This window comes from Suncus etruscus, chromosome 11 (genome assembly GCF_024139225.1).
Source record: "Suncus etruscus isolate mSunEtr1 chromosome 11, mSunEtr1.pri.cur, whole genome shotgun sequence".
NCBI lineage: Eukaryota > Metazoa > Chordata > Mammalia > Eulipotyphla > Soricidae > Suncus > Suncus etruscus.
The window spans coordinates 60,581,042-60,608,934 of NC_064858.1; the positions used below are offsets into that span (position 1 = coordinate 60,581,042).

General features: G+C 41.5%; 1 protein-coding gene and 1 non-coding gene across 2 annotated transcripts in view; both read left to right on the forward strand.

Moving 5' to 3' along the window:
* STAB2 (stabilin 2) overlaps positions 1–27,893 on the forward strand; it is a 182,860-nt gene that overhangs the window by 57,108 nt on the left and 97,859 nt on the right. Inside the window, 12 exon segments of the mRNA XM_049782948.1 lie at positions 1,703–1,785; positions 8,621–8,770; positions 10,729–10,872; positions 11,426–11,482; positions 12,135–12,260; positions 16,393–16,446; positions 16,864–16,944; positions 18,754–18,906; positions 22,907–22,969; positions 24,425–24,511; positions 25,437–25,523; positions 27,242–27,353. Coding sequence (XP_049638905.1) covers positions 1,703–1,785; positions 8,621–8,770; positions 10,729–10,872; positions 11,426–11,482; positions 12,135–12,260; positions 16,393–16,446; positions 16,864–16,944; positions 18,754–18,906; positions 22,907–22,969; positions 24,425–24,511; positions 25,437–25,523; positions 27,242–27,353 — 1,197 coding nt within the window.
* Positions 27,664–27,770, forward strand: LOC126023697 (U6 spliceosomal RNA). The gene has a single exon (XR_007500789.1). It is a non-coding gene; the product is annotated as a U6 spliceosomal RNA (small nuclear RNA).

The following is a 27,893-nucleotide window of genomic DNA, read 5'->3' on the forward strand; positions in this document are numbered from 1 at the left end:
TACAAGGCACAATCATTCAGAAAAGGGTAGTCAAGAATGATTAGTGGAGGGGCTAGAGAAATAATATAGCAGGTAGAGCACTTTCCTTGCATATAGATTCAATCCCCAACACCCAACAGGAATGATCCCTGAGTATAGACCAGAATTAAACCCTGAGTACTGCTGAGTTTGACCACAAAACAAAACAAAGTAAATAATAAAAACAGAGGATTAATCAGATCAGTCTTCTGGGAGAGCCATACAGTAGGAGGAAAAGGCTAGGCAGCTGTTTCCAGGGACACAAGGAAGCATCCAGCCTTGAGATTCAGTGCCAAGATGAATGAGAAGAGAGCTGAAGACAGGCTCTTGAGATTTCCATAAATGAGCAGGTACTCAATAGCAGTAAGACAGGCAGCTAATGAAGTGAGGACAGAGATCACCTACCTCTCCCTGGGCCTAGAGTTCTTCCAGGTGTGAACCAAAGTTGGCAGATTGATTAAGAATAAAGTAACTTAGACCCAGGTCCATGTGCATTTCTTTCAGGTAGGAATCATTTAAATTGTGGCAAAAGACTTGGCATGTGACCACCTACCACATTATTGGCTCTCCCAATAATTCTCTGTACTAATACTTCCTCCCAGCTCCCTGACATAGTGGTAATATAAAATATGCTCATTATTTCCAATGACCTTCTTAAATTTATTCCCCTGTGTATTCTTCAAAGACCATGGCATTTGACACTTAAAACATTAATATGTAAGCTGGAGAAATAGTGCGAAGATTTAGGGTTTTCCTCGCACACAACCAACCTTGATTCAAATCCTGGTGCTACATATGGTCCTCTGAGCACCATCAGGGATTATCTCTGAGCACAGAGTCAGGTGTAAGCCTTTAGCACATTTAAGTGTGACCCACTCCTCACACATATACACACACACACACACACAATACCAACAAAAATAATATCTATAATTTACCACCAAAAATTTCCCATAAAGAATGCATATAAACAATGAGGTGTCTTACATGGGCCAAAACTGTGTCTTGGCATGGATCTTAGCAAATAATCTCACCAAATGCTCTGCTCTTGTTGAGGCCCCCAGAGCCTTCCTGGCAACCTTCCTCTAAAAACTATTTGAATATCCACTGAGAGCAGATTGGGGTGAAGCATGTTATTTGCACATTGGATGCTCAATGTTTCCCAGGACTAAGTCCAACAGACCTCTCATCTATTCCATTTAGAAAGTGCTGGTCCACATAGCCTTATATGAAAACACAAAGCCTATTTTCTCAGAGGAGGTAGAAAGAGGACCAATAACCTAATTTTCTGTGACCTGTGCAAAATTGAAAGGTAGTGTCCTTTGTTTAAAAAAAAAAAAAAAGCTCCTCAAACATGTCATGTCAAGATGGCAGCACTTGAAACTGAGTGTGAGACTCTGCTAAGCTGAACCTGATTGGACAACTTCCTGGGATCTCTGAAAATCAGGCACAGGGCCAGGTATCTGAATAAAAAATACACAGTGGTACAGAGAACTGTTGGGAAATTTGGAGACTGAGGGATCCTATACCTTCATAAAGAGCTTACCTGTTTAGTCAAGGCCTGCACAGACAAGCAGAAAAAGAGCAGCTCTTGCATACAAGGGGAAAAGGATCACAAGAGCCAGTGCCTAGTTTGGCTTCTCACCCATTTATGTTTTTTTATTTGTTTGTTTTTATTATTCAGACAAAGCCTATGGTTGGCCACTCAATAACCTGGGACCATTTACGGTACTGTTGACAACAGACAAAGGATTGAAAGGCCTCAATGTAAGTACTTTAAATAATCCTACACTGCATACAGGTATAAAAATATTAGTGAGAAAAAATATTAGTGAGAAGTGCCTTCTTTGACTAAAAGTGGGAAACCACAGTTAAAATTAAACATATTGGGGAGAAGCCACTGAACTCTGCTGGAACTCTGATGCTAGCACCTCTATCTGACTGTCTCCTGTGCTGTGCTGCATTCTCGGCCTGATTTCATCCTGTGTGTGGCTTCATCTGCAGATGGCTAGCCTTGCCAGGCACATCATTTAGCCACAACACATAGAAAAACCCACAATACAAGTGTGACAATGGGGAAACAACGCAGGCCAGCGTCAGACATAGAGAATGAAGATGGTGACTCTGATGACTGAAACATGGCCAACCAACTAGTCAGTCTCTCAGATAAGGAGTTTAGAGTAGCAATATGGAAGATTCACAGAACTCAAAGAAAGTATAGAAGATAACACTAATAAGAATCAAGAGAATATGAAGATAGAAATCAGAAAACTATAAACTGAAATTTCAGGTCAAATAACAGGTCTGAAAAACTCACTAGATTAATTGAAGAAAAAAATGGATGAGCTTTCCCACAGGTTAACAGCAGCTGAGGATAGAATTAGTGCACTGGAAGATGAGATGAATAACAACTCCATACAGCAGAAGAGATTGGAAAAAAGCCTTAAAGCAAATGATCAAACAATGGAAAAATTACTCAAAGAATGGGAACAGATGAAAATAGAAGTCTATGATAAGCTCAACAGAAACACTTAAGAATCATTAGAGTCCCAGAGACCCAGGAAGAAAATCTCCAGGAAGAATCAACGGTCAAGAACATCATTAAAGAGAAACTACCAGAGCTAAAGAACACATGAGATCAAATCCTGCATGCCCGAAGAGTGCCAACTAAAAAAGACCCCAGAAAAAAAAAAAAAACCAAGACGCATCCAAGTCACAATGATGAATCCCACAGATAGAGACATAATTCTGAAAGCAGCTAGATCAAAAAGAGAAATTACATTCAAGGGAACATCCTTGAAATTTACCGCAGACCTATCACCAGAAACACTCAAGGCCAGAAGGCAGTGGTGGGACATAGTGACAAAACTCAATGAAATAAATGCTTCACCTAGAATACTGCACATAGCAAAACTCACTTTCAGGTTTGAAGGAAGTATAGATGGTTTCACAGACAAACAACAGCTCAGAAACTTTACAGACTCAAAACCAGTCTTAAAAGAAAATCTGAAAGACCTACTTTGAGACAAGACAGACCAAAAGACTCAGAAAACTTTGATAGAAAGATGGCACTAAATCCCAGGGCAATTCTTTCTCTCAATGTCGATGGACTAAAAGCACCAGTTAAGAGACACAGAGTGGCTAAATGGATCAAAAAACTCAATCCAACCTTCTGCTGCCTAAAAGAAACGCACCTGAATAGTCCGAACAAACATAGACTCAAAATTATCCAAGCAAACAACATCCATAAAAAAGCTGGAGTGGCCATACTAATATCAGATGATGCAAACTTTATATTCACGAAAGTTATAAGAGACAAAAATGGACATTTCATATTAATCAAGTAATATGTACAGCAGGAAAAAATCACTCTCCTAAAAATATATGCACTGAATGAGGGGCCAGCAAAATATTTAATACAATTGTTGACAAATCTGAAAAATAATATCAATAACAACACAATAATTGTGAGAGTCCTCAACACAGCATAGTCAACACTTGAAAGGTCAACCAGACTGAAACCCAACAAGAATATACTAGACCTGAAAAGTGAAATGGAAGAAAGAGGCCTAGTAGATATATAGGACACTCCACTCCCAGAATCCTGGATACACATTCTTCTATAATGTACAGGGGACATTCTCCAGGATAGACTACATGCTAGCACATAAAACATACCTCCATAATATCAAGAGAATAGAAATTTTGCAGGCTACCTTCGCTGACCACAAGGCCCTGAAATTATATGTGAACTACAAAGGGACACAGAAGAAAAACTTTAATACCTGAAAGTTATACAGACTAATACTGAAAACCAGTGGGTCCGAGCTGAAATCAAAGAGGAAATCAAAACCTTCCTGGAAACAAATGACAATAGAGACACAAACTATCAGAACTTATGGGATACAACAAAAGTGGTACTGAGAGGAAAATTTATAGCTTTGCAAGCACACATCAGGAAAGAAGAAGGGACATACCTGAATAACTTAATGACGCAGCTTATAGAATTAGAAAGTGCTCAACAAAAGGAACCAAAAATAGGGAGAGACAAGGAAATAACAAAGCTGAGAGCAGAAATCAATGAAGTGGAAACCCAAAAAATAATCCGAAAGATCAACGAAAGCAGAAGTTGGTTCTTTAACAAGATTGATAGACCACTGGCAAAACTAACAAAGAGAGAGAGAGAGACAGACAGACAGACAGACAGACAGACAGACAGAGAGACAGAGAGAGAGTGAGAGAGAGAACTTGATAACTCGTATTAGGAATGAAAAAGGAGAGATCACTACTGATATGGCAGAGATTCAAAGGGTAATCAGAAACTACTTTGAGAAACTCTATACCACTAAAAATGAGAACCTGGAAGAAATGAATAAATTCTTGGACTCTTATAATCTTCCACGGTTGAATGAAAAGGATGTAGCATATCTAAACACCCCCATCACTGTTGAGGAAATTAAGACAGTAATCAAATGTCTGCCCAAAAACAAAAGCCCAGGCCCAGATGGATTCACTAATGAATTCTTTCAAACCTTTCAAAAGGAACTACTACTAATCCTTGCAAGACTCTTTCATGAAATTGAAAAAACAGGAACACTTCCAAATAGTTTTTATGAAGCCAACATCACCTCGATACCTAAACCGGACAGAGATGCTACGAAAAAAGAAAATTACAGACCAATATCGCTGATGAACACAGATGCAAAGATCCTCAACAAAATCCTGGCATATAGGATTCAATGCCTCATTAAGAAGATTATCCACTACAATCAAGTAGGTTTCATCCCAGGAATGCAAGGATGGTTTAACATCCATAAATCTATCAACATAATACACATCAACAACAAGAAAAATAAAAATCATATGATCAGATCAATAGATGCAGAGAAAGCATTTCATAAGGTCTAATACCTATTCTTGATCAAAACTCTCAGCAAGATGGGAATGGAAGGAACCTTTCTCAATATAGTTAAGGCCATCTCCCACAAGACAGTGGCAAATATTATCCTCAATGGAGAAAAACTAAAAGCCTTCCCTCTTAATTCTGGCACAAGGCAAGGCTATCCTCTCTCACCACTCCTATTCAACATAGCACTGGAAGTCCTTGCTATAGCGATTAGGCAAGAAAAAGATATCAAGGGAATCCAGATAGGAAAGGAAGAAGTCAAGCTCTTGCTGTTTGCAGATGACATGATACTCTACTTAGAAAATCCTAAAGACTCTACCAAAAAGCTTCTAGAAACAATAAACTCATATAGCAAGGTGGCAGGCTACAAAATTAACACACAAAAATCAATGGCCTTTCTATACACCAATAGTAATAAGGAAGAAATGGACATTAAGAAAACAACCCCATTCACAATAGTGCCACACAAACTCAAATATCTTGGAATCAACTTGACTAAAAATGTTAAGGACCTATACACACACAAAAAAAAAAACTATAAAACTCTGCTCCAAGAAATAAGAGAGGACACGCGAAAATGGAAACACATACCCTGCTCGTGGATTGGCAGGATTAACATAATCAAAATGGCAATACTCCCCAAAGCATTGTAAAGATTTAATGTGATCCCTCTAAAGATACCCATGACATTCTTCAAAGAAATGGATCAGGCACTTTTGAAATTCATTTGGAACAATAAACACCCCAGAATAGCTAAAGCAATCATTGGGAAAAAGAATATGGGAAGAATTACTTTCCCCAACTTTAAACTTTACTACAAAGCAATAGTTATCAAAACAGCATGGTATTGGAATAAAGACAGGCCCTCAGATCAGTGGAATAGGCTTGAATACTCAGAAAATGTTCCCCAGACATACAATCACCTAATTTTTGATAAAGGAGCAAGAAATCCTAAATGGAGCAAAGAAAGCCTCTTCAACAAGTGGTGCTGGCACAACTGGCTAGCCACTTGCAAAAAATTGAACTTAGACCCCCAGTTAACATCATGTACAAAGGTACAATCTAAATGGATTAAAGAACTCGATATCAGACCCGAAACCATAAGATATATAGAACAACATGTAAGCAAAACACTCCAGGACATTGAGACTACAGGCATCTTCAAGGAGGAAACTGCACTCTCCAAGCAAGTGAAAGCAGAGATTAACATATGGGGATATATTAAGCTGAGAAGCTTCTGCACCTCAAAGAAAATAGTGCTCAGGATATAAGAGCCACCCACTAAGTGGGAGAAACTATTCACCCAATACCCATCAGATAAGGGGCTAATCTCCAAATATACAAGGCACTGACAGAACTTTACAAGAAAAAAAGTCTAATCCCATCAAAAAATGGGGAGAAGAAATGGAAACACACTTTGACAAAGAAGAAATACAAATGGCCAAAATACACATGAAAAATGCTCCACATCACTAATCATCAGGGAGATGCAAATCAAAACAACTATGAGGTACCACCTCACACCACAGAGATTGGCACACATCACAAAGAATGAGAACAAGCAGTCTTGGCGGGGATGTGTAGAGAAAGAAACTCTTATCCACTGCTGGTGGGAATGCTATTTAGTTCAACCTTTATGGAAAGCGATATGGAGATTCCTCCAAAAACTGGAAATAGAGCTCCCATATGATCCAGCTATACCAATCCTAGGAATATACCCTAGGAACACAAAAATACAATACAAAAATCCCTTCCTTACACCTATATTCATTGCAGCACTATTTACCATAGCAAGACTCTGGAAACAACCAAGATGCCCTTCAACAGATGAATGGCTAAAGAAACTGTGGTACTTATACACTATGAAATATTATGCAGCTGTCAGGAGAGATGATGTCATGAAATTTTCCTATACATGGATGTACATGGAATCTATTATGCTGAGTGAAATAAGTCAGAGGGAGAGAGAAAAATGCAGAATGGTCTCACTAATCTATGGGTTTTAAGAAAAATGAAAGACATCCTTGCAATAATAATTTTCAGACACAAAAGAGAAAAGAGCTGGAAGTTCCAGCTCACCTCATGAAGCTCACCACAAACAGGGATGAGTTTAGTTAGAGAAATAACTACATTTTGAACTATCCTAATAATGAGAATGTATGAGGGAAATAGAGAGCCTGTCTAGAGTACAGGCAGGGGTTGGGTGGGGAGGAGGGAGATTTGGGGCATTGGTGATGGGAATGTTGCACTGGTGATGAGTGGTGTTATTTACATGACTGAAACCCAAACACAATCATGTATGTAATCAAGGTGTTTAAATAAAATATATTAATAAAAATTAAAAAAAGGTGTTTAAATAAAATATATACATATAAAAATTAAACATATTGAGATACAGATGAGAAATTTGGGGTAAATGCCTTTTAACTAAATGCATCAAACATCCTCTGAAAAAGGGTAATTTTTTTCAACCTGAAAAAACGTAGCTTTAAAGAGGACAACCCAATGAATTGTCACCCAGTGAACATGCTTTTTTTGTCCAGCAAGCCCATTCCTATTGCCCTTCCAGATCCCCTGGAAACCCCCATCCAGAAATGTATTCCTGGAGGGCTGATCATGAAGGATTAGTGTGAACTCACACAGTAATGTCATAAATAAAATTTGCAGACTGCAAATCTGCTTACTTGCCATGGGAAGAATTAAACTACTGTGTGACCTATGCCTATGTTTCTCTGAAAATAATTATGAAGAGTAACAGAGTGAAGTAGATGAAGAAAAGGCTATGTCTTCCATGTGCACAGCTGTTGTTAGAGTTGGTACACCAGGAACAGAAAGAAGGGATTCATGGCTAGGGCGCCAGTGGCATCTTCTATATAACTCCATGCAGACATATATGTATCCATTTGTGTCGAGTTCTTTTATCCCCAACCAAAATATTTTGTGATAATGATTTTTGCTACAGTGAAGCTAAAAAGACTTCCAGACTCTTGCTCTAATATTTCCCTACCATGAATGCCTGAGAGGCCCATTATTAATCTGTAGACATCCTTCAGCACTGCTGTTGGGTAACAAGTGGTGGGGACAAGTAAATCAATAGTGAGTACCTCTGGGTTGTGTACTTCACCTTGGGCTTCTGTTTAAAATATGGACAAATTTACAAAATGAACAAACTATAGGCATTGACTCTATAATATAATATTGACTAAATATTGACTAAATATTTACTTAATATATTAAATATTAAATATTTACTTAATATTGACTAAATATTTACTCTATAATATTGACTAAATATTTACTTATTGGCTAAATATTTACTTGGTTCAAGGATTTTCTGAAATCCCTATTTTAATGTACATAATCTCCCTATATTTTCATACAACTTATTTTCATTTGGGCTTCAAATGCTTCCTAGTGTCCACCATCATATTTTACCTCACCACTCTGGCAGTTCCCCTTCTCTTTTTATTCTATAATGCCCTGTGGGGCCTCTTGGTTCTACAGCACCATCCTTGGTCACAATCCTCTCCAGATGTTATTCCCTGAAGGTCTGTCCAAGGGCAGTGGTACTCAGGGGCTGGCTGCTCTATCTGAGAGTCACAGTTTGAGACTGAATGAGTCAGCACATGGATCAGAAAGTTCCTTTGTTCCTTCAAACAACTGTGGAAGGTGAAAGATCTGCCTCTCTTTTCCCAGGTAAAAGAGCTCTCAAAAGATACTCAAGCTGTTCAGTACTTTGTGAAACTACACATCATTGCTGGGCAAATGAGCTCTAAGCAGATGAATAACACAAGCATTTTCTACACCTTGACGGGAAAGGCAGGCGAGATCTTCAATGGCGATAAGGTAGGGACTTCTCAAAATGAAATTGTTTGTCAAGTCAATGCCCACAGCCTTGCTGCTCTGTGTTTCACTGCGAGTATAGCTTTCCTTATTCTTGTTCGTCAAAGGCCTTCCCCTTATAGGAGGAAGCAGAGAAGCAGAGTTATACCAGAATTCAGTAAGGAGGGGAGGGTATTCACTCTGCTAGAAAGAAGGATTATAAAGGATTTTGTTTTGCTCTGATCTGAGTTAAATTTCAAGGCAACTATTATGTATCTGCCAACAAGGAGAAATCTTGTCATAAATTTGTTTCCTAGAAGCCTCCACACAATCCGCATCATCTTATAAAAGAAAACAGGTCATCTTTGTTTTTGCTTTGTTTTGTTTTGTTCTGTTGGTTTTGTTTTTGTTTTTGGGTCACACCGGCAGCACTCAGGGGTTCCTCCTGGCTCTATGCTCAGAAATAGCTTCTAGCAGGCTCGGGAGACCATATGGGATGTCAGGATTTGAACCATCGTCCTTCTGCATACAAGGCAAATGCTTTACCTCCGTGTTATCTTGCCGGCCCCCTTTGTTTTTTATTGTAAAGTTATCCATGCTTTCCATCTCTCCTAATGCCATTTGTTCTTCTCTGTGTTTTTAATCAAACTGTCTTCTTTCCTTTCGCAAATAACTATTATCAGAAACAATTATATGGAGCTGAAGGGCAAGTGAATAATGGACCAACTGTGTGTACAGATGCATACGTAGATTTATAGGTGTATGGCCTGTACAGTAGCATGTTTTCAAACTACAATGATTCACAAATTATTGAGCACTTATTACTGAAGAAAAACCAATATTCATGTTATATGTGGTAGTTAGACTGATAGACTAAACTAAAAAAACAAAGAGGTCATAATGATACTAGAGCAAGTAGGGCATTTGCCTTGAGTAAGGCAGACCCTGCTTTAATCCTCAGCATAATTTAGGTTCCCTGAGCCCCACCAGGAAAAAAGAAAGAAAGGAAAGAAAGGAAAAGAAAGAAAAAGAAAGAAAGAAAGAAAGAAAGAAAGAAAGAAAGAAAGAAAGAAAGAAAGAAAGGAAGGAAGGAAGGAAGGAAGGAAGGAAGGAAGGAAGGAAGGAAGGAAGGAAGGAAGGAAGGAAGGAAGGAAGGAAGGAAGGAAGGAAGGAAGGAAAGTGATAGAGAAGATAAGGAGACTTAGAGGAGAATGTGGCATCTTTTCTTATAAAGGTAATAAATTTATTCATATAGAAAATATGAATTTATAAAAGCTACATGAGAAGAATTTGCTCGTTTCTCATTCAACAATTAATTTTTGTTTGTTTGTTTTGGTTTTGGGGTCACACCCAGCAGTGCTCAGGGGTTACTCCTGGCTCTATGTTCAGAAATCGCTCCTGGCAGGCTCGAGGGACCATATGGGATACCGGGATTTGAACCACCGACCTTCTGTATGCAAAGCAAACGCCTTACCTTCATTCTATCTTTCCAGCCCCTCAACAATTAGTTTTATGTGTGCCTTCTTTGATACAACCTTGAATAATTTTGCCCTTTGAAATTTTGCAAGTCATTGAAGATTAATTATATTATCCCACTTGATTCAAATTGATTCAAAGTCCTGTAAGATTATGGGGCCAGAGAGATAGCAGAGCAGTAGGGCGTTGCAAGCAGCAGACCCAGGACCAATGGTGGTTCGAATCCCAGCATCTTATATGGTCCCCCATGCCTGCCAGAAGGGATTTCTGAGCAGAGAAGCGCCACCGGGGGTGTGGCTCAAAAAACCAAAAAAATAAAAAGAAAAAAGAAATAAGTCCTGTGAAATTAACCAAGTAAATTCTACGTCTCATGTTTAGCTAAGTGGCTTATCCAAGATTATACAGCCAATAGATGATAAAACCAAGGACTCAGAATTTCTATTCTCATGAGGCACTCTTTTTAAGACCCTACAATAATGTAATAAAAATTTTTCTTGGTGTTTTAGGATAACCAATTGAAGCTTAAACTGTTTGGAGGAAAAAAAATAGTAAAAATTATACAGGGGGATATAATTGCTTCCAATGGGCTCTTGCACATCCTTGACAAAGCCATGGACAACCTGGAGCCCTCTTTCAAGAGCAACACTGAGGTAAGATATTTCAGCTAATTATGAGGTCAACCCAAATCTTTTTATTCCAAGGAGACTCAGATCCAAGAAGAAAATGCATGCCAGTGCTATGTATTTGTCCTTCACTTATACTAACCTTTGTTTTACTAACAAAATATAGGGAATAATAGCTCATTTGATCATTTTCAGTAGAATTCTGGCTGCATCTGCAGAAAGAACGTGTAGGGAAAACCTTGATTTTTGTCCTCTTTTAGACCATATACTGTCATTCAGTCTAACAACCAGTTGTAAGGAAAAATTATTATATATTTTATGGTGCAGCGAAGTTGCTTCCTGTGATATAACTTAACTCTTCTGTTCTATTTAATGATGATTAAAATTACATGAAAACCTGCAAGATTTAATTGCTATTTTAGTTATAATAGGGAACACTTGTATACTGCATTGCAGTTGAGCAGACCCTCTTGTAACTATCCATACTTCAACTTAAACCAGCTTTTCAGCATTAACATATTTTTATGTTACACCTCTTTGTTTTTCTTAAATGATTTTAAAACAAATTGTTTCTTTTTAGCAAACTATTATGAAGATGCTGCAACCAAGATATAGCAAGTTCAGATCTTTGCTAGAGGTATGTACTTTCCATAAATTTCTGGAAAATGTTTCATGGCCAACTCTTTGTCAGATTAACAGGGTTATCAATTATAATTACTGTTGGCCTTAAGCAATAGTGGGAGTGGGCCATCAACCCCTGCACAGTTGAAAATCCCTGTATTATTTTGCATAGCTTCAAATCTTACCTACTAGACTAGATATTAACTTAAAGTCCTACTGATAACAAAGTCAATTCAAGGTGTGTATGTTGTATATATTATATATAATTTATACATATATTATACATATGTACATAATACATAAATATTATATTTAATATATACATGTATGTATAAACATATGTATGTGTGTATATATGCATGTACACATGTGTATGTGTATATGTATATGTGTATATGTGCATATAATATTTATTTTATATACAGCATTCTTACCATAAAGTAAGCTAGAGAAAAGTTAGTAATAAAATTATAAATTATTTATCATAAAGTTCTTTATCCTTATCTTCACATTCAGTAGACTAAGGAGGATAAAGAAAAGGAGTAGTTTGAAAAAATTCTCATGTAAGTGAATTCAAGCAGGTCAAATAAACTTTATTTGCTAAAGATGTACTTTGAATATTTATCTAAGATAGGTTGCAGATATAAAATTCTATTTCTCAAATGCAGAAAACCAACATGGGGCAAGCCTTGGAGGAAGATGGGGCTGGTGAACCTTATACCATTTTTGTTCCAAGGAATGAAGCATTGAGTAACATGAAAGCTGACAAACTCGATTACCTTCTTTCTCCAGAGGTATTGTACCCCACTTACACAGAAGTGGAAGCAAGAGTAGAACTCAAGACCATGAGTTCCATACAAGTGTTATTCCTGGCATGCCTCCTTCTTTCAATTTACCAATACAAATATTAATGTGGGGTATGCTGTGGGCCTCTATACTGTGCTAGCTTGAGACACAGAGATTAGGTAGCAAACATTTCCACCTTGCATTCTAGGACCCTACCTCTCAGGGGACACATAAGTAGGTAAAACTCTGTGATGTTTCCCAGCAGACCCCACCTTCTCTCTTCTGTCACTGAGCTTGGGATAACATTATTACCTCTACTGGGAAGGTCTCACTGATGAGTACCTGCCATGAAGGAGCTGTGAGGGAAGCTGAGCTCAAGAGGCTAAGTAACTTTCTCATGCCATATGGTAAAGAACCAAATCTGGGTGCAAGTTATAACCTCCAGATTGCTACTTAGTGTCCAACTTCAATGTTTGGTTTTGTTATTTGTTTATTGGACCATACCAAGCTGTGATCAGGGCTTACTTCTGGTTCTATGCTCAAGAATACCTCCTGTAAGGATTGGAGGGTAGGGATCAAACCTAGGTTGTCCACCTGCAAGGCAAGTTCTCCACCTGCTATACTATCACCCTGGACCCTCTTCAATGTTCTTCTGGTCACCATGCCCACTTCATAATGCCACCGATAGATATGGTGGCCACACAATGCATTGCTCACACCAACACATTTTTGAGAATGAAGACAGCTACCAAGGTAATAGGCATAAACCAGGGATATACCAGAAAAATAGAGCATGTGCCACTCTATGTACAGGTAAACTCTGACAGAGAGACCAAGAGCAAAGGCAGAGATGTGTAAGTGGGTGAGAGCACAGAAGTCAGGTTCGGAGATTTTCTTTTAGTCAGGGATTTCACTGGAGTGAACGGATCCCTAGAAGGACCAGCCTCTGGGAAGTTATTGGGGCCTTAATGTGTGATTCTTCTCCTTTTCACGCTGTACTTTATTACAACTACCCTAATCTAAGGCCAAATTCTCCAGTTTGGCTCGGCTGAGCAATTGCAGATATAGCTCCACCTCTGTCACTGCCCTCCTCACCAAGAGTGTGGTCAATTCTAGACTCTCCAGGTCTCCCCTTGTAAGGACTGCACATCCAGCATGTAGCCTTCCAGGCGTCCCCAAATGCATTTGAACTATTGACCCTTTTCAGAAAAAAAACATCACTTAAAGTTCTCCACCCCTCAGAAATCTACCTCCTTCCTGTGTGGAAGCAAAATATACCACATACACAGACACATTGTTCAAGAAGCCGATAGTGCCACTTTGCGAAATACTGTAACTTTTGGAAAAGAAATGGAGCCTAGTCTCTGAGAGCAAGGACTGCTTCTTAGCATAGAGCAGGGGTTCTCAAACTTGTTAAATAAGGGCGTCAGTTCACAGTCCCTCGGACTGTTGGAGGGCCAGACTATAGTTTAAAAAAATAAACTATGAACAAATTCCTATGCACACTGCACATATCTTATTTTGAAGTAAAAAAAATAGGAACAAATACAATAGTTAAAATGAGGGACAAGTAAAGTCAAATCAACAAACTTACCAGTATTTTAGTGGGAACTGTGGGGCTGCTTTTAACAGGCTGCAGTTTGAGGACCCCTCTCAAGAATGAGAGGAGAGTCAAGAGAGAAATAACTGAGAGAGAGAGAGAGAGAGAGAGAGAGAGAGAGAGAGAGAGAGAGAGAGAGAGAGAGAGAGAGAGAGAGAGAGAGAGAGAGAGAGAGAGAGAGAGAGAGGAGTCCGAGTGCAGCACACATGCCACACATGCACACTGTGGGCCTGGGATAAATTGACTGCTAAGCAGGACAGGCTGCTGTGGCAAAAGCACCCATTGGGCTGGATAAATATCCTCAGTGGGCCCCATGTGGCCCATGAGTCATAGTTTGGGGACCTCTGGCATAAAATTCCATTTAGCTTTGTGAACTTTCATCACAAAGATGTGTCGCACAGACACTTGTGTTCCAAGCTACTGCAATAAAGTTAACGTCACTATAAAGCACAAGGCTTCTTTGGTTTCCTCATACATGTCTAATTTGTATTATATTGTGATCTGCTGATTCTGCATAAAATTATAAAATTAAATGGGTTATATTTTTAAAGAGTGCAGAGCTTAATTTTTAAATGCTAATAGTTAAAAAAAATCTGAGCCTGGTTAAAATAAAAGTCGGAGCATGGGATGAGTCATAATCTTTTAGTGTGTGGAAGAGCTTGCTTAAAAATGCAGCTATCCAACAAAGATTGGTGAGTGAAGTTAGATAAATAACTACACCAACAACTATCATCATAATGATAGTGAATGAAAGAAATAGAATGCCTGTCTTAAAGACAGGCAGGGAGGTAGGAGAGGAGGGAGATTGGGGGCACTGGTAATGGGAAGGTTGTACTGGTAAAGGAGGATGTATTGTTTTTACGACTGAAATCCAACTACAAACATGTTTGTACTCATGGTGCTCAAAAAATTAAAATGCGGCGACCGGAGAGATAGCATGGAGGTAGTGTGTTTGCCTTCCATGCAGAAGGACAGTGGTTCAAATCCCGGCATCCCATATGATCCTTAGAGCCTGCCAGGGGCAATTTCTGAGTGTAAAGCCAGGAGTAACCCCTGAGCGCTGCCAGTGTGATCCAAAAACCAAAAAAGAAAAAAAATTAAAATGCAGTGACCAGAGTGGTGGTGCTACAGGTAAGACATCTGCCTTGCAAGCGCTAGCCTAGGACAGACCATAGTTCAATCCCCTGGCATCCCATATGGTCCCCCCAAGCCAGGAGTGATTTCTTTTTTTTTTTTGGTCTGTTTGTTTTTAAATAATTTTTATTGTGGCCTATGTGAATTACAAAGTCTTTCACAGTTATATTTAAAGCAATAGTGACAGTGAATTAGGGCCATTCTCACCGCCAGTGTTGTACTCCCTCCACTCCTGTTCCCAGCATGCATCCCATACCTCCACCCTTACTTTGCACCCCTCCCCCAATGCTAGCCTAACAGGTCCCCTTTGTGTATAGCTTGTAGTTTGGGTCTCTTAATTCTATTGTCGTTGACTTTGAGTTTGGTGTTTAGGTCTGATCATGTACTTTTTTTTTTCTTCTTTATTTGAACATCTTGATTACATAAATGATTGTGATTAGGTTTCAGTCATGTAAAGAACACCCCCCTTCACCAGTGCAACATTCCCACCACCAATGTCCCAAATCTCCCTCCATTCCACCCCACCCCCACCTGTACTCCAGACAGGCTTTTCAGTTCTCTCATTCATTCACATGATTATGGTAGTTCTCTGTGTAGTTATTTCTATAGCTGTACTCACCACTCTTTGTGGTGAGCTTCATGGAGTGAGCTGGTGTTCCAGCCCTGCCAGGAGTGATTTCTGAGTGCATAGCCAGGAGTAACCCCTGAGCATCACTGGGTGTGGCCCCAAAACAAAAACAAAAACATTAAAATGCAGCTATCCAGGGTCAGAGGGATAGTACAGCAGGTTGAGTGCTTACCTTGCACATTGCTGACCCAGGTTAGATCCTCAACGCCCCATATGATACCCTAAGTACCTCCTGAATGCAGATCCAGGAGTAAACTCAGAGAACAGCCAGAAATGACCTAAAAACAAGCGAAAAGAAATGTAACTATGAAAGCCAAAGCAAGAGTACAGTGGGAAGGGCATTTGCCTTGTACTTTCCCAACCTGGGTTCTATCTTTGGCAATCCATATGATTCCCTGAGCTCCACTATGAGTGATTCCTGAGCACAAGTCAAGAATAAGCACTGAGCACCTCTGGGTGTGCCCCCCCCAAATAATGTAACTACCTGATGTGCCTGGAATAATCCTACCCCAGTGTTGAGAGAGGTCACTGAAACCTGGATATATTTCTGGGAGAGCTTCTCCAAAAAAGTATCTATTGGAAGCAAGGTAGCTAGCTGCCTACAGGATGGAGTTTTCTCACCCTGGACTTCCCAGTGAATAGATCATTTATTTCTCTTGACTGTGTTCAAAGTCATTTGAGATGTTTCCCACAAGTTCTGGGAGGAAGGGTCTGGGGGAGTTCAGTGAGAGAGAATGGTTCTTTCCTTCTGAATTAAAGTACTTTGATTCCTTTGCAGGGATCTCAGAAGCTTCTGGAACTTGTCAGATACCACATTGTCCCATTTACACAGGTTTGCCTCACTCATCCTATCCTGATTTCTTCCTGCTGTTGATATCTGACCTCATCTTAAATGTTAATGCATGACTATTTTCCTTAGACCTAGTATTGTGCCTACCTTTAGCCAGTAAATTAAAATAATAATGGGACCACAGGGGTAGGTCAATTAGTTTGCAAACAGCTGACTGGGGTTCAATCCCTGCTGTCACATATGGCCCCCTGAGCACCAGGCCAGGAATAAGTCCTATGTACAGCCATTTGTGGCCCCAAAATAAAATGACAAAAATTGTTATCAAATAAATATACAAAGCCACAGAAACTGGTGACACCATGAATCCTTCCATCTCTTGAATCTCAGAACCATTTGACTTTTGCTTTCAGTTGAAGGCTTTTCCTAAACCAGGCTCTGTGTGTGTCTCTGTCATTCCAGCTTGAGGTGGTCTCTCTCATTTCCACCCCTTCCATCAGGAGCATGGCCAACCAGATGCTACAGTTCAACACAAGCAGCACAGTAAGTGTCATGGCTATCCTGCCTGTTTGCTTCTAAGGCTTCATAGTGTTCTCTCCTCCCCACAGATTTACAGGCTTAAACTCTTCAGCATATTTCACTCCTGTGTTGGTCTCTTTCAGCAAACATCTGCTGAATAGTGAAGAAGATGGTCTTCAAGGCTGGAGAGATAGTGTAGGGGTTAAGGCACATACCTGGTATCTGGCTGACCCTGGTTCAATCACAAGCACCATTTGGTCCACCAAGCATTTCCAGGTGTGGGTCTAGAGGGCTCTAAGTAACAGCAGGTGCTGGGTAATTCCCAGCACCTCATGACCTGAGAAATACTGGTATTCCCTTGTCTCCTGAGTCCCACTTGGTAAATCATCCCCCTCCCTTCCCCACCCCAAAGAAAAGAAAAACATAGGCTTACATCCAAGAAAACCTGTGAGTCTAAAGAAAGTAAATCCAAGGAAAACAGTTAATTGTCCATTAATTGCAATTATAATAAATTCCACTAAGAAAATATTAAGAGAGTGTATAGCCAGAGACTGACAATGCCTAGGGTCTGGATCCACAAGGGGAGCAAATGACAAATAAAACAAAACCAACAAAGCAAAGAAGGGGGATTAAAGTCAAGATGGAACTAATATTTTAGATAAAGTGCCTAAGACATCCGCATGGAAAAGACATTTGCTCAGAGACCTGAGGGAAGTGGGGGTATAGAAGCATAAATGTCTTATGGAAGAACGTTCTAGAAATCAGTAACAGTGAGTACAAAGTCATAGAGTAAGGATCATTCCCCATGGTGAGAAAGAGCAAGGTCATTATGATAGGAATGAGTGAGGATGGAGAGTACTGAAATTGATGAAGACAGTGAGAGTGGAGAGGAGCCAAGCAAGACACAACTAAGCTCAAGGCTTCTCCTTTGCATACAAAATGCCATTGGAGGTTCTTAGCAGGGAACAATATAAGTAGACACAGTCTTGGGGAGAGACATTCAGAAGCCAGCACCGTCATCTAGAGGAGGATGTCGCCAACCAGGAATGGATGGGAAGGTGATGAAAAGTGCTTGAATTCTGCAGCTATTTGAAAATTCACACAACGGAAGGTGCTATGAATTAAATAGGGATGACGAAAAAGGAACCCAAGGACTCCCCCCTAAGTTTTTACTTAAACCAGTGTTTTTCAACACTTTTCTAAACATGGACCCTTTTCCAAACTTTTTTCTTCCTGTACTGCCCCAATACTACCCTAATCTCATACCATGACTTCCCTCTCATTAATAAGATTTTCACTTATGGTCCTCTTGGTATATCCTGGGGTCCTACAGAGGGGCTATATGGAACCGGTTAGAGAAACACAGACCTGTCACTAGAGCAATGGCATTGCTGTTAATATTGAAGAGAACCAGAGTGGGGTCAGAGCCAGAAGAGGGAGTTCAGAATTGAGTGTTAATTCATTCAAAATATCACTATGCCCCTTCACTGATGGCTCCCTGACACCTGAAGTAGGGTTTAATTAATGCAAGGTCAGTAGCCAAAACTGAGTGTAAGAACCCCCACATAGCCCCAGAGATATGAACTCCCCTGCCATTGTTTCGAAGGAAACCAGGAGCAAGTGTGCCTTCTCTCCCGCCAGTCCCCCACTCAGGGATGCCATCTCTGTGGGGACAGGCTCCTGGGGACAGCCTCATCTGTGCCTTTTACACACAGCCCTCCCCTGGGCCTGGCTGTCCCCAGAGTTATCCCTACTGCTCATCACAAGGGTCCACAAATCCCCTACTCTGAGGCTGTCTGCAGCCCCATAAAAGCTGCCCTGACTTTTTTCCAGGGTAGGATTCTGGCAAATGGGGTGTCCATGGAAGAAATTGAAGTGGCAGCCAAAAATGGCCGGATTTACACCCTGAACGGAATCCTCATCCCTCCCTCCATTGTCCCGATTCTGCCCCACCGCTGCGATGAAACCAAGAACGAAATGAAGCTGGTAAGAACATGGAAAATAAGGGCTGGAGAGAGCATTCAAGTGGAAGAACTATTCTAGAATGTGACCAACTCCTGTTCAAATCCCATCACTGTACATGGTTCCCCAAGAACCACCCAGGGTCCCTTCTGAGCACAGAACCAGTAATAGCCCTAAGCACCACTGGGTGTGGTTGAATAATCCCCCCCCCCCAAATAAATCAAGGTCCCATTGGAGTCAGTCACTTTCCAGCCTAACTGGCTAGGGAGCCTTTGAGAATTAAAAGAGCCTTTCATTTTCAGGGGAGGTAAGATAGGGGAGAGCACAGGCTCCATGTTTGTGAGGCCTGGGGTTTGATCCTCAGCGCCACACACACACACACACACACACACACACACACACACACACACACACGATTTTATACATAATAGGGTAGGCAGGCCTAAGATACTATTTCATAAAATGTGAATCAAAGTTTCTGGGGAATTTCCCAAGTTAGAGGTTCACCAGAGACACGAGTTTGCTAGAATTTCAGTAACCAGTTGACACAAACAAGATGACTTCACACCACAAAGAAAGTTTTCTCTCATATCTAAAGAGTAGAAGGCTACATTCAAAGCATTGATGATGTCATGTTTCCCTCCAAAGTTTGAGAAGGAAAATTCCCTAGCCTCTCAGTGCATTTTAGCATCTGATACCTCCAAGAAATCCTTTGTCCCTGTTACTCTCTATATATCCTTGCGGGGCCTTCCTTACTCAGGACCCAACTCTGGAACCCTCTTCTTCTGGGAAGGACACTGGTCATTTCATGTAGAGTTTCTGGAGTCACTGTGACCTCACCTCACTTTTGACTTTTTCAAAGTCTCCTTTCCTGAGAATGCTCCCAGGCTGAGAGGTTCCAAGGGAACATAAAAACTGCAGGGAGTTCTGCTCAGTGGGTGAGGTAGGATAGTTCTTGCCCCTTTTAGTCCAAGTAGAGTGTCTCCTGTACCTGAGGCCACCTTATCTGGGGCTCACATACAGCTCTCCCGAATCCAGAATCAGTACCTGGAAATAGAAACTTTCTCTTGGGCAGAATCTCTGGCCTAGCCATTCAAGCATCTTTCTGGGCTTCTGTTCAAATGCCAAGTAATTTTCTGGCTGTGGAGTCTGTGTCCCCTACCCCTGGCCTTTTATCTCCATAGCAACTAATTTTTCTTTACTTAGAGCACACCAAAATTTTAACACCTCTGAACAAAAACCTTTTTGATTACATGGAAACCATAAGTACAAAGTTGCAGCAGTAGTAGTCCTAGGTCTTCCTTGTCAGGATTCCTCAATGCTACCTCAATGATTATTTTCAACAAGATCATTGGAACATAGATTAGATGTGAAATGAGATCCATAAATAAAGTGCAGAGATTAGAGCATTTGCCTTGCATTTGGCTAATCCCAGTTTGATTCCCTAGCACCATATATGGTTATCCCCCTGCCTAGCACCTCCAAGAGTGATTCCTGAGTGCAGAGCTCTGAGTAAGCCCTGAACATACCAAAAATAAAGAAAAAGTAAAAATTGGCAGTTGAGTATAAAAATTTTATTCTTTCAATACCTTTTATTAGCACAAAGGCTGGAAATGGCTTATTGGGCCCCTAGACCAGGACTGTGACTGATTCTTTGGATTCCAGATTCTTTGTTTATGAAGTGGCTTGGTGGGTTATTGTTGTTTTAGGTTACTGTAATGGTACTAGTCCTCAGCACTTGACACATTCCTGCCAAGGGACTTTCTTTTTGTGCCTGGGACCCCCAGACCATGAAGTTATTGGGATCCATATCAATTTGATGATACAGATCAAGGATTAAGGATTAATCCAGGTGCAGCACCAGGATTAAGGATTAAGCACCCCTACTTGACTTAGTCTCTTTTGAGTCTCTGGACCCCTCTCCCTAGCCCTTTCTCATCAGGGAATCCTAACATCAGGGCTATCAGGATTCCCTCAGCTTTCAGGTGGAAGTGGGGTTTGAACTCAGGACCTTGTATTTGTCAAGTGAGCCATCTTTCAGGTCCCCATTTAAAGGAGTTGGCTCAACTCTGGGTGCCACTTCTTGAGAAACACAAGCTTGATATTTTTTACAGTAAGATCTAGCAGTTATTTTAGTGTGCCCCATTCTTGACAATGAGAGTATTGGCAGGGGGCTGAGGAGAGACCTCAAAGGGCTGGAGTATATGCCTGGCAGGAATATGAATTCAAGTTCAACCCCTGCCACCACATAGCCCCAGAAGATTGCCAGACTAGCACTACTATTCCTTGGCATTGCCAAACCCAGTACTATCAAGAGTAGCTCCCATGCCTGAATCCCAGCTTCCCCAAAAATAGTATTAACAGGGGCTGGAGTGATAGCTAGGGTGTTTGCCTTGCACATGGCTGACCCAAGATGGACCTCATTTGATCCTCAGATTTTATATGATTCCTTAAGCCAGGAGTTATTTCTGAACGCATAGCCAGGAGTAACCCCTATGTGTCAATGGTGTGGCCCAAAATAATATAGTATTAACAGGTATATTCCCAGGTTTAGACCCAATAAGAAAAATTTCATCTCCCCATTTAAAGCTAAAAAATATATTAGTGGGGCTGGAGAGATAGCACAGCAGTAGGGCATTTGCCTTGCATGCCACTGGCCCAGAAGGGACCCAGTTCAATTCCTGAATACCCCACTCTCATGATACCTGGAAGGTAAACTGAGGGGAATTGAAGCCACCTTTAAGTAATCCTCTCTTCCAGACAGTTCCAAAGTCCCTTCTACCTTGGGAAGAACAGAATCTAAATGTGGGTTTAATCTACAACCCAACTAATTTTTATTAGACCAGAAAAAGCTTTTAGTAGCTACCTTAGACTGGAGTGTTCACTGTCTCTTTTCTCTTGATTTAAAGACAAATATCTTGGCTCAGCATGTTTAGGAGTGGTTTTATTAGACCAACGAAAACAACAAATGCATCTTTAGGAAAGTATCTAGGGTTGGCTGAAAGTAGAAACTTCTAGAAGTATTTTTTTAATGAAGCTAAATTACAGCTGCCTTGGGAGGTATATGTTTGAGCATGAGAGATTTAATAATCTCTGTTAGAATACCTTCAGAAAACAGAATTTATCCCAGTGGTTCACCTGAAGGGACCTTAATGAAGCTATTACTAGGGAGGGCAGAAGGGCAGGAGAAACAAACATACCAGAACATTTGAGAAGAAACCATGGTGGAAACCTTAGCAGGAGAAAAGTGCTGGAGGAGGAGCCTGAATCCAGTGGGAGTGGAATAACTGTCATCCACCAGGCAAAGAGGGGACAGGAAGCCATCCTTTCCTAATTCCCCTATTCCTGCCAACATATTCTGGTGCTTCGCATTGACCAAGACAAGCCTGAGAAGCTGCTGGAGCCCAGAGTTAGAAAGAGGGCCCAAAAATTAATCTAGAGAGGCTTGAAAACACACATTCCTTTTCTTCTTTCCTTAAATGAGAACCAGGGGATAACAAAGTACATGAAAAACTCTAGTCCACATGGAAAAGCAGAGGCCCCTTGGTCAACCTCTTTATGGCAGAGCTAGTAAAAGAGCTGGGCCTTCCATATGTGACACGTGGCAGTATTTGTCCCAGGCACAGGGGCCCAGCTAAATGGGCCTCCAGAGCAGGTACTTCTTACAGCAATGGTGGAGCCAGCAGAGGCTGTCCCTAAAGGAGGGAGAGGAAGGGGCTATTCCAGGTCAGCTTAGCTTCTTCTCCCAGGTTCCTGCAGAGGTATTGGTAGATATGGGGAGAATCTAGAGTATTACTGGAGCTATCCAGGGCCTCAGATGCATTTTTAGGCAGGGGGCACTTTCTATTGCTCACTTAAAGAAGGTAGAGTTCTGGGGGAAATGGATTGTTTTTTCTAAAAGGCAGACTGGAGGCCAACAAGTTGGGCAGCTCTACTCTATGAGAGCTGCCTTCCAGGGTAGAAGCAGGAGGCCATTCTGGAATCTGTGCCTGTTTGGAGGGTTTTCTTACATGTCTACTTCCAGGGCACCTGTCTGAGCTGTTCCCTGGTGCGCTTGAGCAAATGTCCTGCCAATTCTGAACCCATGGTGAGTGTGACACCTACATGATGCTGCCAGGCAACCCTTGGGAATAGTCACTGTATTTTATAGGAGTTGAGTCTATAATGATTATTATTACATTATTATTAATGTAATCATTACATTATTTTAAAAGGGTATTAATGTAGAGGAGGGAGTGGTGGTGAACTGTGTAATTCATGAACCTTTAACAGTATTTAAACGATAATGTCTGGGGGAAAGGGTATTAAGGACTGGAGAAATGGTACAACAGATAAGGCATTTGCTTCGCATAAGGTTCAGTCCCTAGAACCTCATATGTTCCTCTGAGCTCCACAAGGAGTGATCCTTGATCACATAGCCAGCCATATGGAGTCAACCATAAGCACAGCTATGTGTAGCTCCCCCAGTCCATCCCCAGACCTGCAAATGACTCCAGTTTACTGATGAGCTGAAATAGAACAAAGCTAATACACTTGCCTTGCATTCAGCCAACCCTGACTCTATCCCCAGCGCCACATTTATTTTCTTAGTACTGCCAGGAGTAATCTCTGAGCACTGCAAGTTGTGGACCAAAAGTCAAACAAAAAGAAAAAATTAAAGGAAAAATTGTAAAGGTAGTAAGTCCAAAAATGAAAGGCATTCAATGAAACTGGATTAATATAAAATTATCTACACAATGGGAGAGAACTGTAGGGGGAGAGGGTCATGGTAGGAAAACACAGATCTGTGCTTAAATCCTTATGTAAATTGCTGAGCCTTTTCACCCTGATTTTCTTAATCCTGAAAAAAATAATAACAATAATATTGGCCTTTACTACTAATAGCAGAATTAGCATAAGATCTTTTTAAAAAGCACAATTCTTAAGTCAAGTAATTATGCAGTAAACTTATTCCTCTCTATTTTTCCCTCCTGAAGTGCCAGTGTTTTGGGGGGGAGACAAAGCCCCCATACACACAAAACACATTAATTGCAGGTGATGATAAGCAGGCATCAGGGCCCCCAAAATGAAAGGAAGCACTTAGGACTGCACCACTCCAACTCCTACAAGAACTTCTGGCTGTTGCTATTTTGTTTGGCAAAACTTTCTACAATTAGGAACAATTAGCAACCTTTCTACAATTAGAGATGTCCTGTAAGTAGAAACTTGGATGTCCAGGTAGTAGAAACTTAGGGATGACTAGAGTGGAAGGGGAGGCTGAGCCTCATGCAGGAGAAAGAAGTATTGTCAGTTCAATGAGAACTGTCTGTATGGCCTAAGAGGGTGGAGAGGGACTAGCCCTGTGTTGACCAGATTCTGGTCTTCATTCTCCTGTCAAGGCAACAGAGACCTCTAGGGGTCATTCATGCTTAGACTGGGCCCAAGTGTGCTGATGTGATTGATACAGGCTTTTCTTAAAATGTGATGAAATGGGCCTGGAATGGTCCTCCAAGGCTTGACATGCCAGACGCCATGATTTTTCCCCATGTTGAATCTCTTCCAGGATCTCTTCACGCAAAAATGTGCCTATAGTGGCAGGACCAGAAACCTGAAGAATGGTTGTGCCAGATACTGTAATGCCACTCTGACGGTGAGGAGTGTGTGGCCAGGACCTCCATCCAGGCGTTTCCATAAGGTCCTAGGGTCACCACTGGAGCAGGTTACCTGTGAGGAAGGAGGGCCCGAGAATGCCTTCCTACAGGGGCATCACTGGTAGTTTCTCTGCCGCAGGACCAGTCCATACATGCATATCTTCATGCCCATTCTGTTCCCTGTTGCTCTTAAATATGGCACCCACACTACACACCAGACCACATGCCAGCCTTTACCTTTACCAGTCTCCCTGACTCATTCTACCCCCATGTGGTCCTCTTGCCCTTCCTCCCTCAAAAAGCTTATCACTATTTGGGGGATACTAGTTCCTCTTTTAAGTCTCCATTTATCTCCTTCGTTACCACCATTTCCAGTGACCTCCTGACTAGTCTCCCAACATATTCCCTCTGCCTCCATCTGCTGCTTCTTCAGGATAATCCTTGGTTTTCCCAGAATTTATCACCCTCTGAAATGCTTTTCTTTCTCCTTTTCAAATTCATCTTCCCCGCCTGACCACAGGCTCCAGGACGCACCGTTCCTCTGTCTTAATCATGGGTGCAAGGCCAGTCATGCCCCTCTGGTATCCTTTAAGGAGATTCATAAGGAGCAAATGATACAATATAGATGTGGAACATTTGTGTCAACATATGCAATAGAAAGGGAGGTGCTGGGGCCAGAGCACCTGCACAGCAGGCAGCCAACCCAGGTTTAATCCCTGCACTCCACATGATTCCCCAAACTTGTCAAGGGTAATTTCTGAGTGCAGATCCAGGAGTAATGCCTAAGCACCATTGAGTGTGGCTGCCCCAAAAAAAGAGGTGGGGGAGGTAATTGGCCAATTCATTATGGAGGCAGGAATGGACTAGTTTCTGAGCTCATGTCCTGCTGGGACTCTCAAATGACAACCTTGTCTCATTCCTCAGATACCCAAGTGCTGCCCAGGCTTCTATGGCCCTGACTGTAAACAGTGTCCTGGAGGCTTCAAGAATCCATGTTCAGGAAATGGAAAGGTGACCAGGACTGCCTTGGATTCATACTTTCTCACAAATGCTGAGAGAGTCAAAATAAATCATTTTCAGGCTACTAAACCAAGAGGTGGTATGATGATGGGTATGCCCAGAAGTAAAACTGTTAACCCTTCAGTTATTTAATTTAAGGTGCCTAAAGAGGCAGAACTCATGACCAGGTCATGGGGTGGGGTAGGGCAAGATCCAGAGGTGTTGGGGTGTCTGCATCTCTATTGCTGACTGCATGGCCTTGAGTAACTCAGCCAGACCCACTGGGTCCTACCACCTTGGTGGCAGGGTGAACAGCATTAATCTCCAACAGTCCTTCCAGGCATAAGATTACCAAAACACTTTAAAGAAAAATGTGCTTTCCTGTAATGACCTCTGAAATCCCATCAACACTTAGCAAAGGGTGAAAAACCTTGGCAGGCAGAGCTAAGAAACAAATGTAGCTGTGGTTTGCAAAAGGAAAGTAAGTGTCAATCAGCAGACCTAAGTGTCTAGGAGCTTGGGAGATGAAGCAAAGGACTATAGTGTCAGATAAGCATGCAGCAGCCTCACATTCCAAATCCAGTACCATGTGGTTCCTCAGCACCCCTGGAGAAGCAAGTCCTAAACATCTCAGAATCTGAATCCTTAAAAAAAAAAAAAAAAAAAAAGAAATCCACATCTAAAGCATGCCTTCAAAGGTATAGGTGGGGAAGCCAGACAGGTAAGGAGAATAGGGAGGAACTGGAATGAGAACCCTGCTATTGGCAGAGTGATCCCCAAATTCCAAGCATTGCCAGAGGTAGCCCCTGCAATAAGTATGTTAATGAATGTGTTCAACATTGAAGTAACAGAGCAGGAGAAATAGAACTGTGGGTAGGGCTCTTGCCTTGCATGCCGCTGACCCAGGTTCAATTCCAACATCCCATCTTGTCCCCACATCTACCATGAGTAATTCCTGAGTGCAGAGCCAGGAGTAACCCCTAAGCACCATCAGCTGTAGCAAAAGTAATAATAAATGGCCTAATAAAACTCTTAGAAATCAGGAGTGTTTATAATTCATCAACTATTGTAGTTGCATGTTGGAAATTTTCCCACTTCCCACTTTTGTCAGTCAGTGAAAATAGACCTGATTTTGCTGGCTTTGTGAGAGGAACAAATGCTGGCCACAGGGGAGAGCTATAGCTAGAGTCAGGGCCAAGCAGGCAGGATGTTACCAAGAGGCCAGCTTCATTCTGAAAGTGGTGTTTGGACAGATTATCCCTTCCACATTGTTGGGAGTTCCCTTCTCATTCTTGTGAGCCCTGTTTCAATATTCCCCTTATTTTTATAAATTTTGACTGAGGGGCGATAGCACAATGTGTAGGACACTTGATTTGCTTACAGCTGACCCAGATTAGATCCACTGCATACCATATGGTCCCCTGAGCCTGCCAGGAGTTATTTCTAAGTGCAGAGCCAGGAGTAACACATGTGTCCTGCTGAGTGTGGCCCAAAAACAAAACAAAACAAAAAAAAAAAACAGGAAAAATTAATCTTGATTTAAGGTCCCAAAGATTGCTAGTATCTTAATGTCAGCTGATAGTTGCATGATGCCACTTAAGTTAAAAAGGCCCAAATCACTGACCATAGAACTGAGCCTGAGTTTTGAGGATCCAGGCCCCCAGCGGCACTGGGGGCTCAGTGGTAACCACTGTGCTAACCCACCTTCTTGGGTCATGCCTTGTTCGCAGTGTGCAGACGGCATCGATGGGAGTGGTGTGTGTACCTGCTTTGAGGGCTTTCAAGGTTCCCACTGCCAGTTTTGCGCCCACCCCCACAGATATGGACCTCTCTGTAACAAAGGTAAGTGGCACATTCAGTACTGTCTCAGTCCGGATAACAGGGCCTGCCACATGGCAGGTAGCCCTCACTGTGGGCCTGGGTCTCCAGAGATTGTGCCTGAGATATGCCCTCATCATGGGGCATTTCATAAGCTTTGAACTGTCAAACTTGGATCTTTCAGATTGCCAGGGCCCAACTGCAGCGTCTCTGAGGTTGTAGGGCTAGGGGAGAACATGAGAATTTTATTTCTTTTTTATATTAATTTTATTGTGAGCAAAGTGAATTATGAATCTTTCACAGTAATATTTAAGGTACATAGTGACAATGAATCGTACTTGCTTCGGCAGCACATATACTAAAATTGGAATGATACAGAGAAGGTTGGCATCGCCCCTGCGCAAGGATGACATGCATTGTGACAATGAATCAGGGCCATTCCCACCACCAGTGTGGTCCTCCCTCCACCCCTGTTCCCAGCATGCATCCTATATCTCTCTCCTTTGCCCCCTCCCAGACTGCTAGTGTAACTGGTCCCCTCTGTGTCTAGCTTGTTGTAGATTG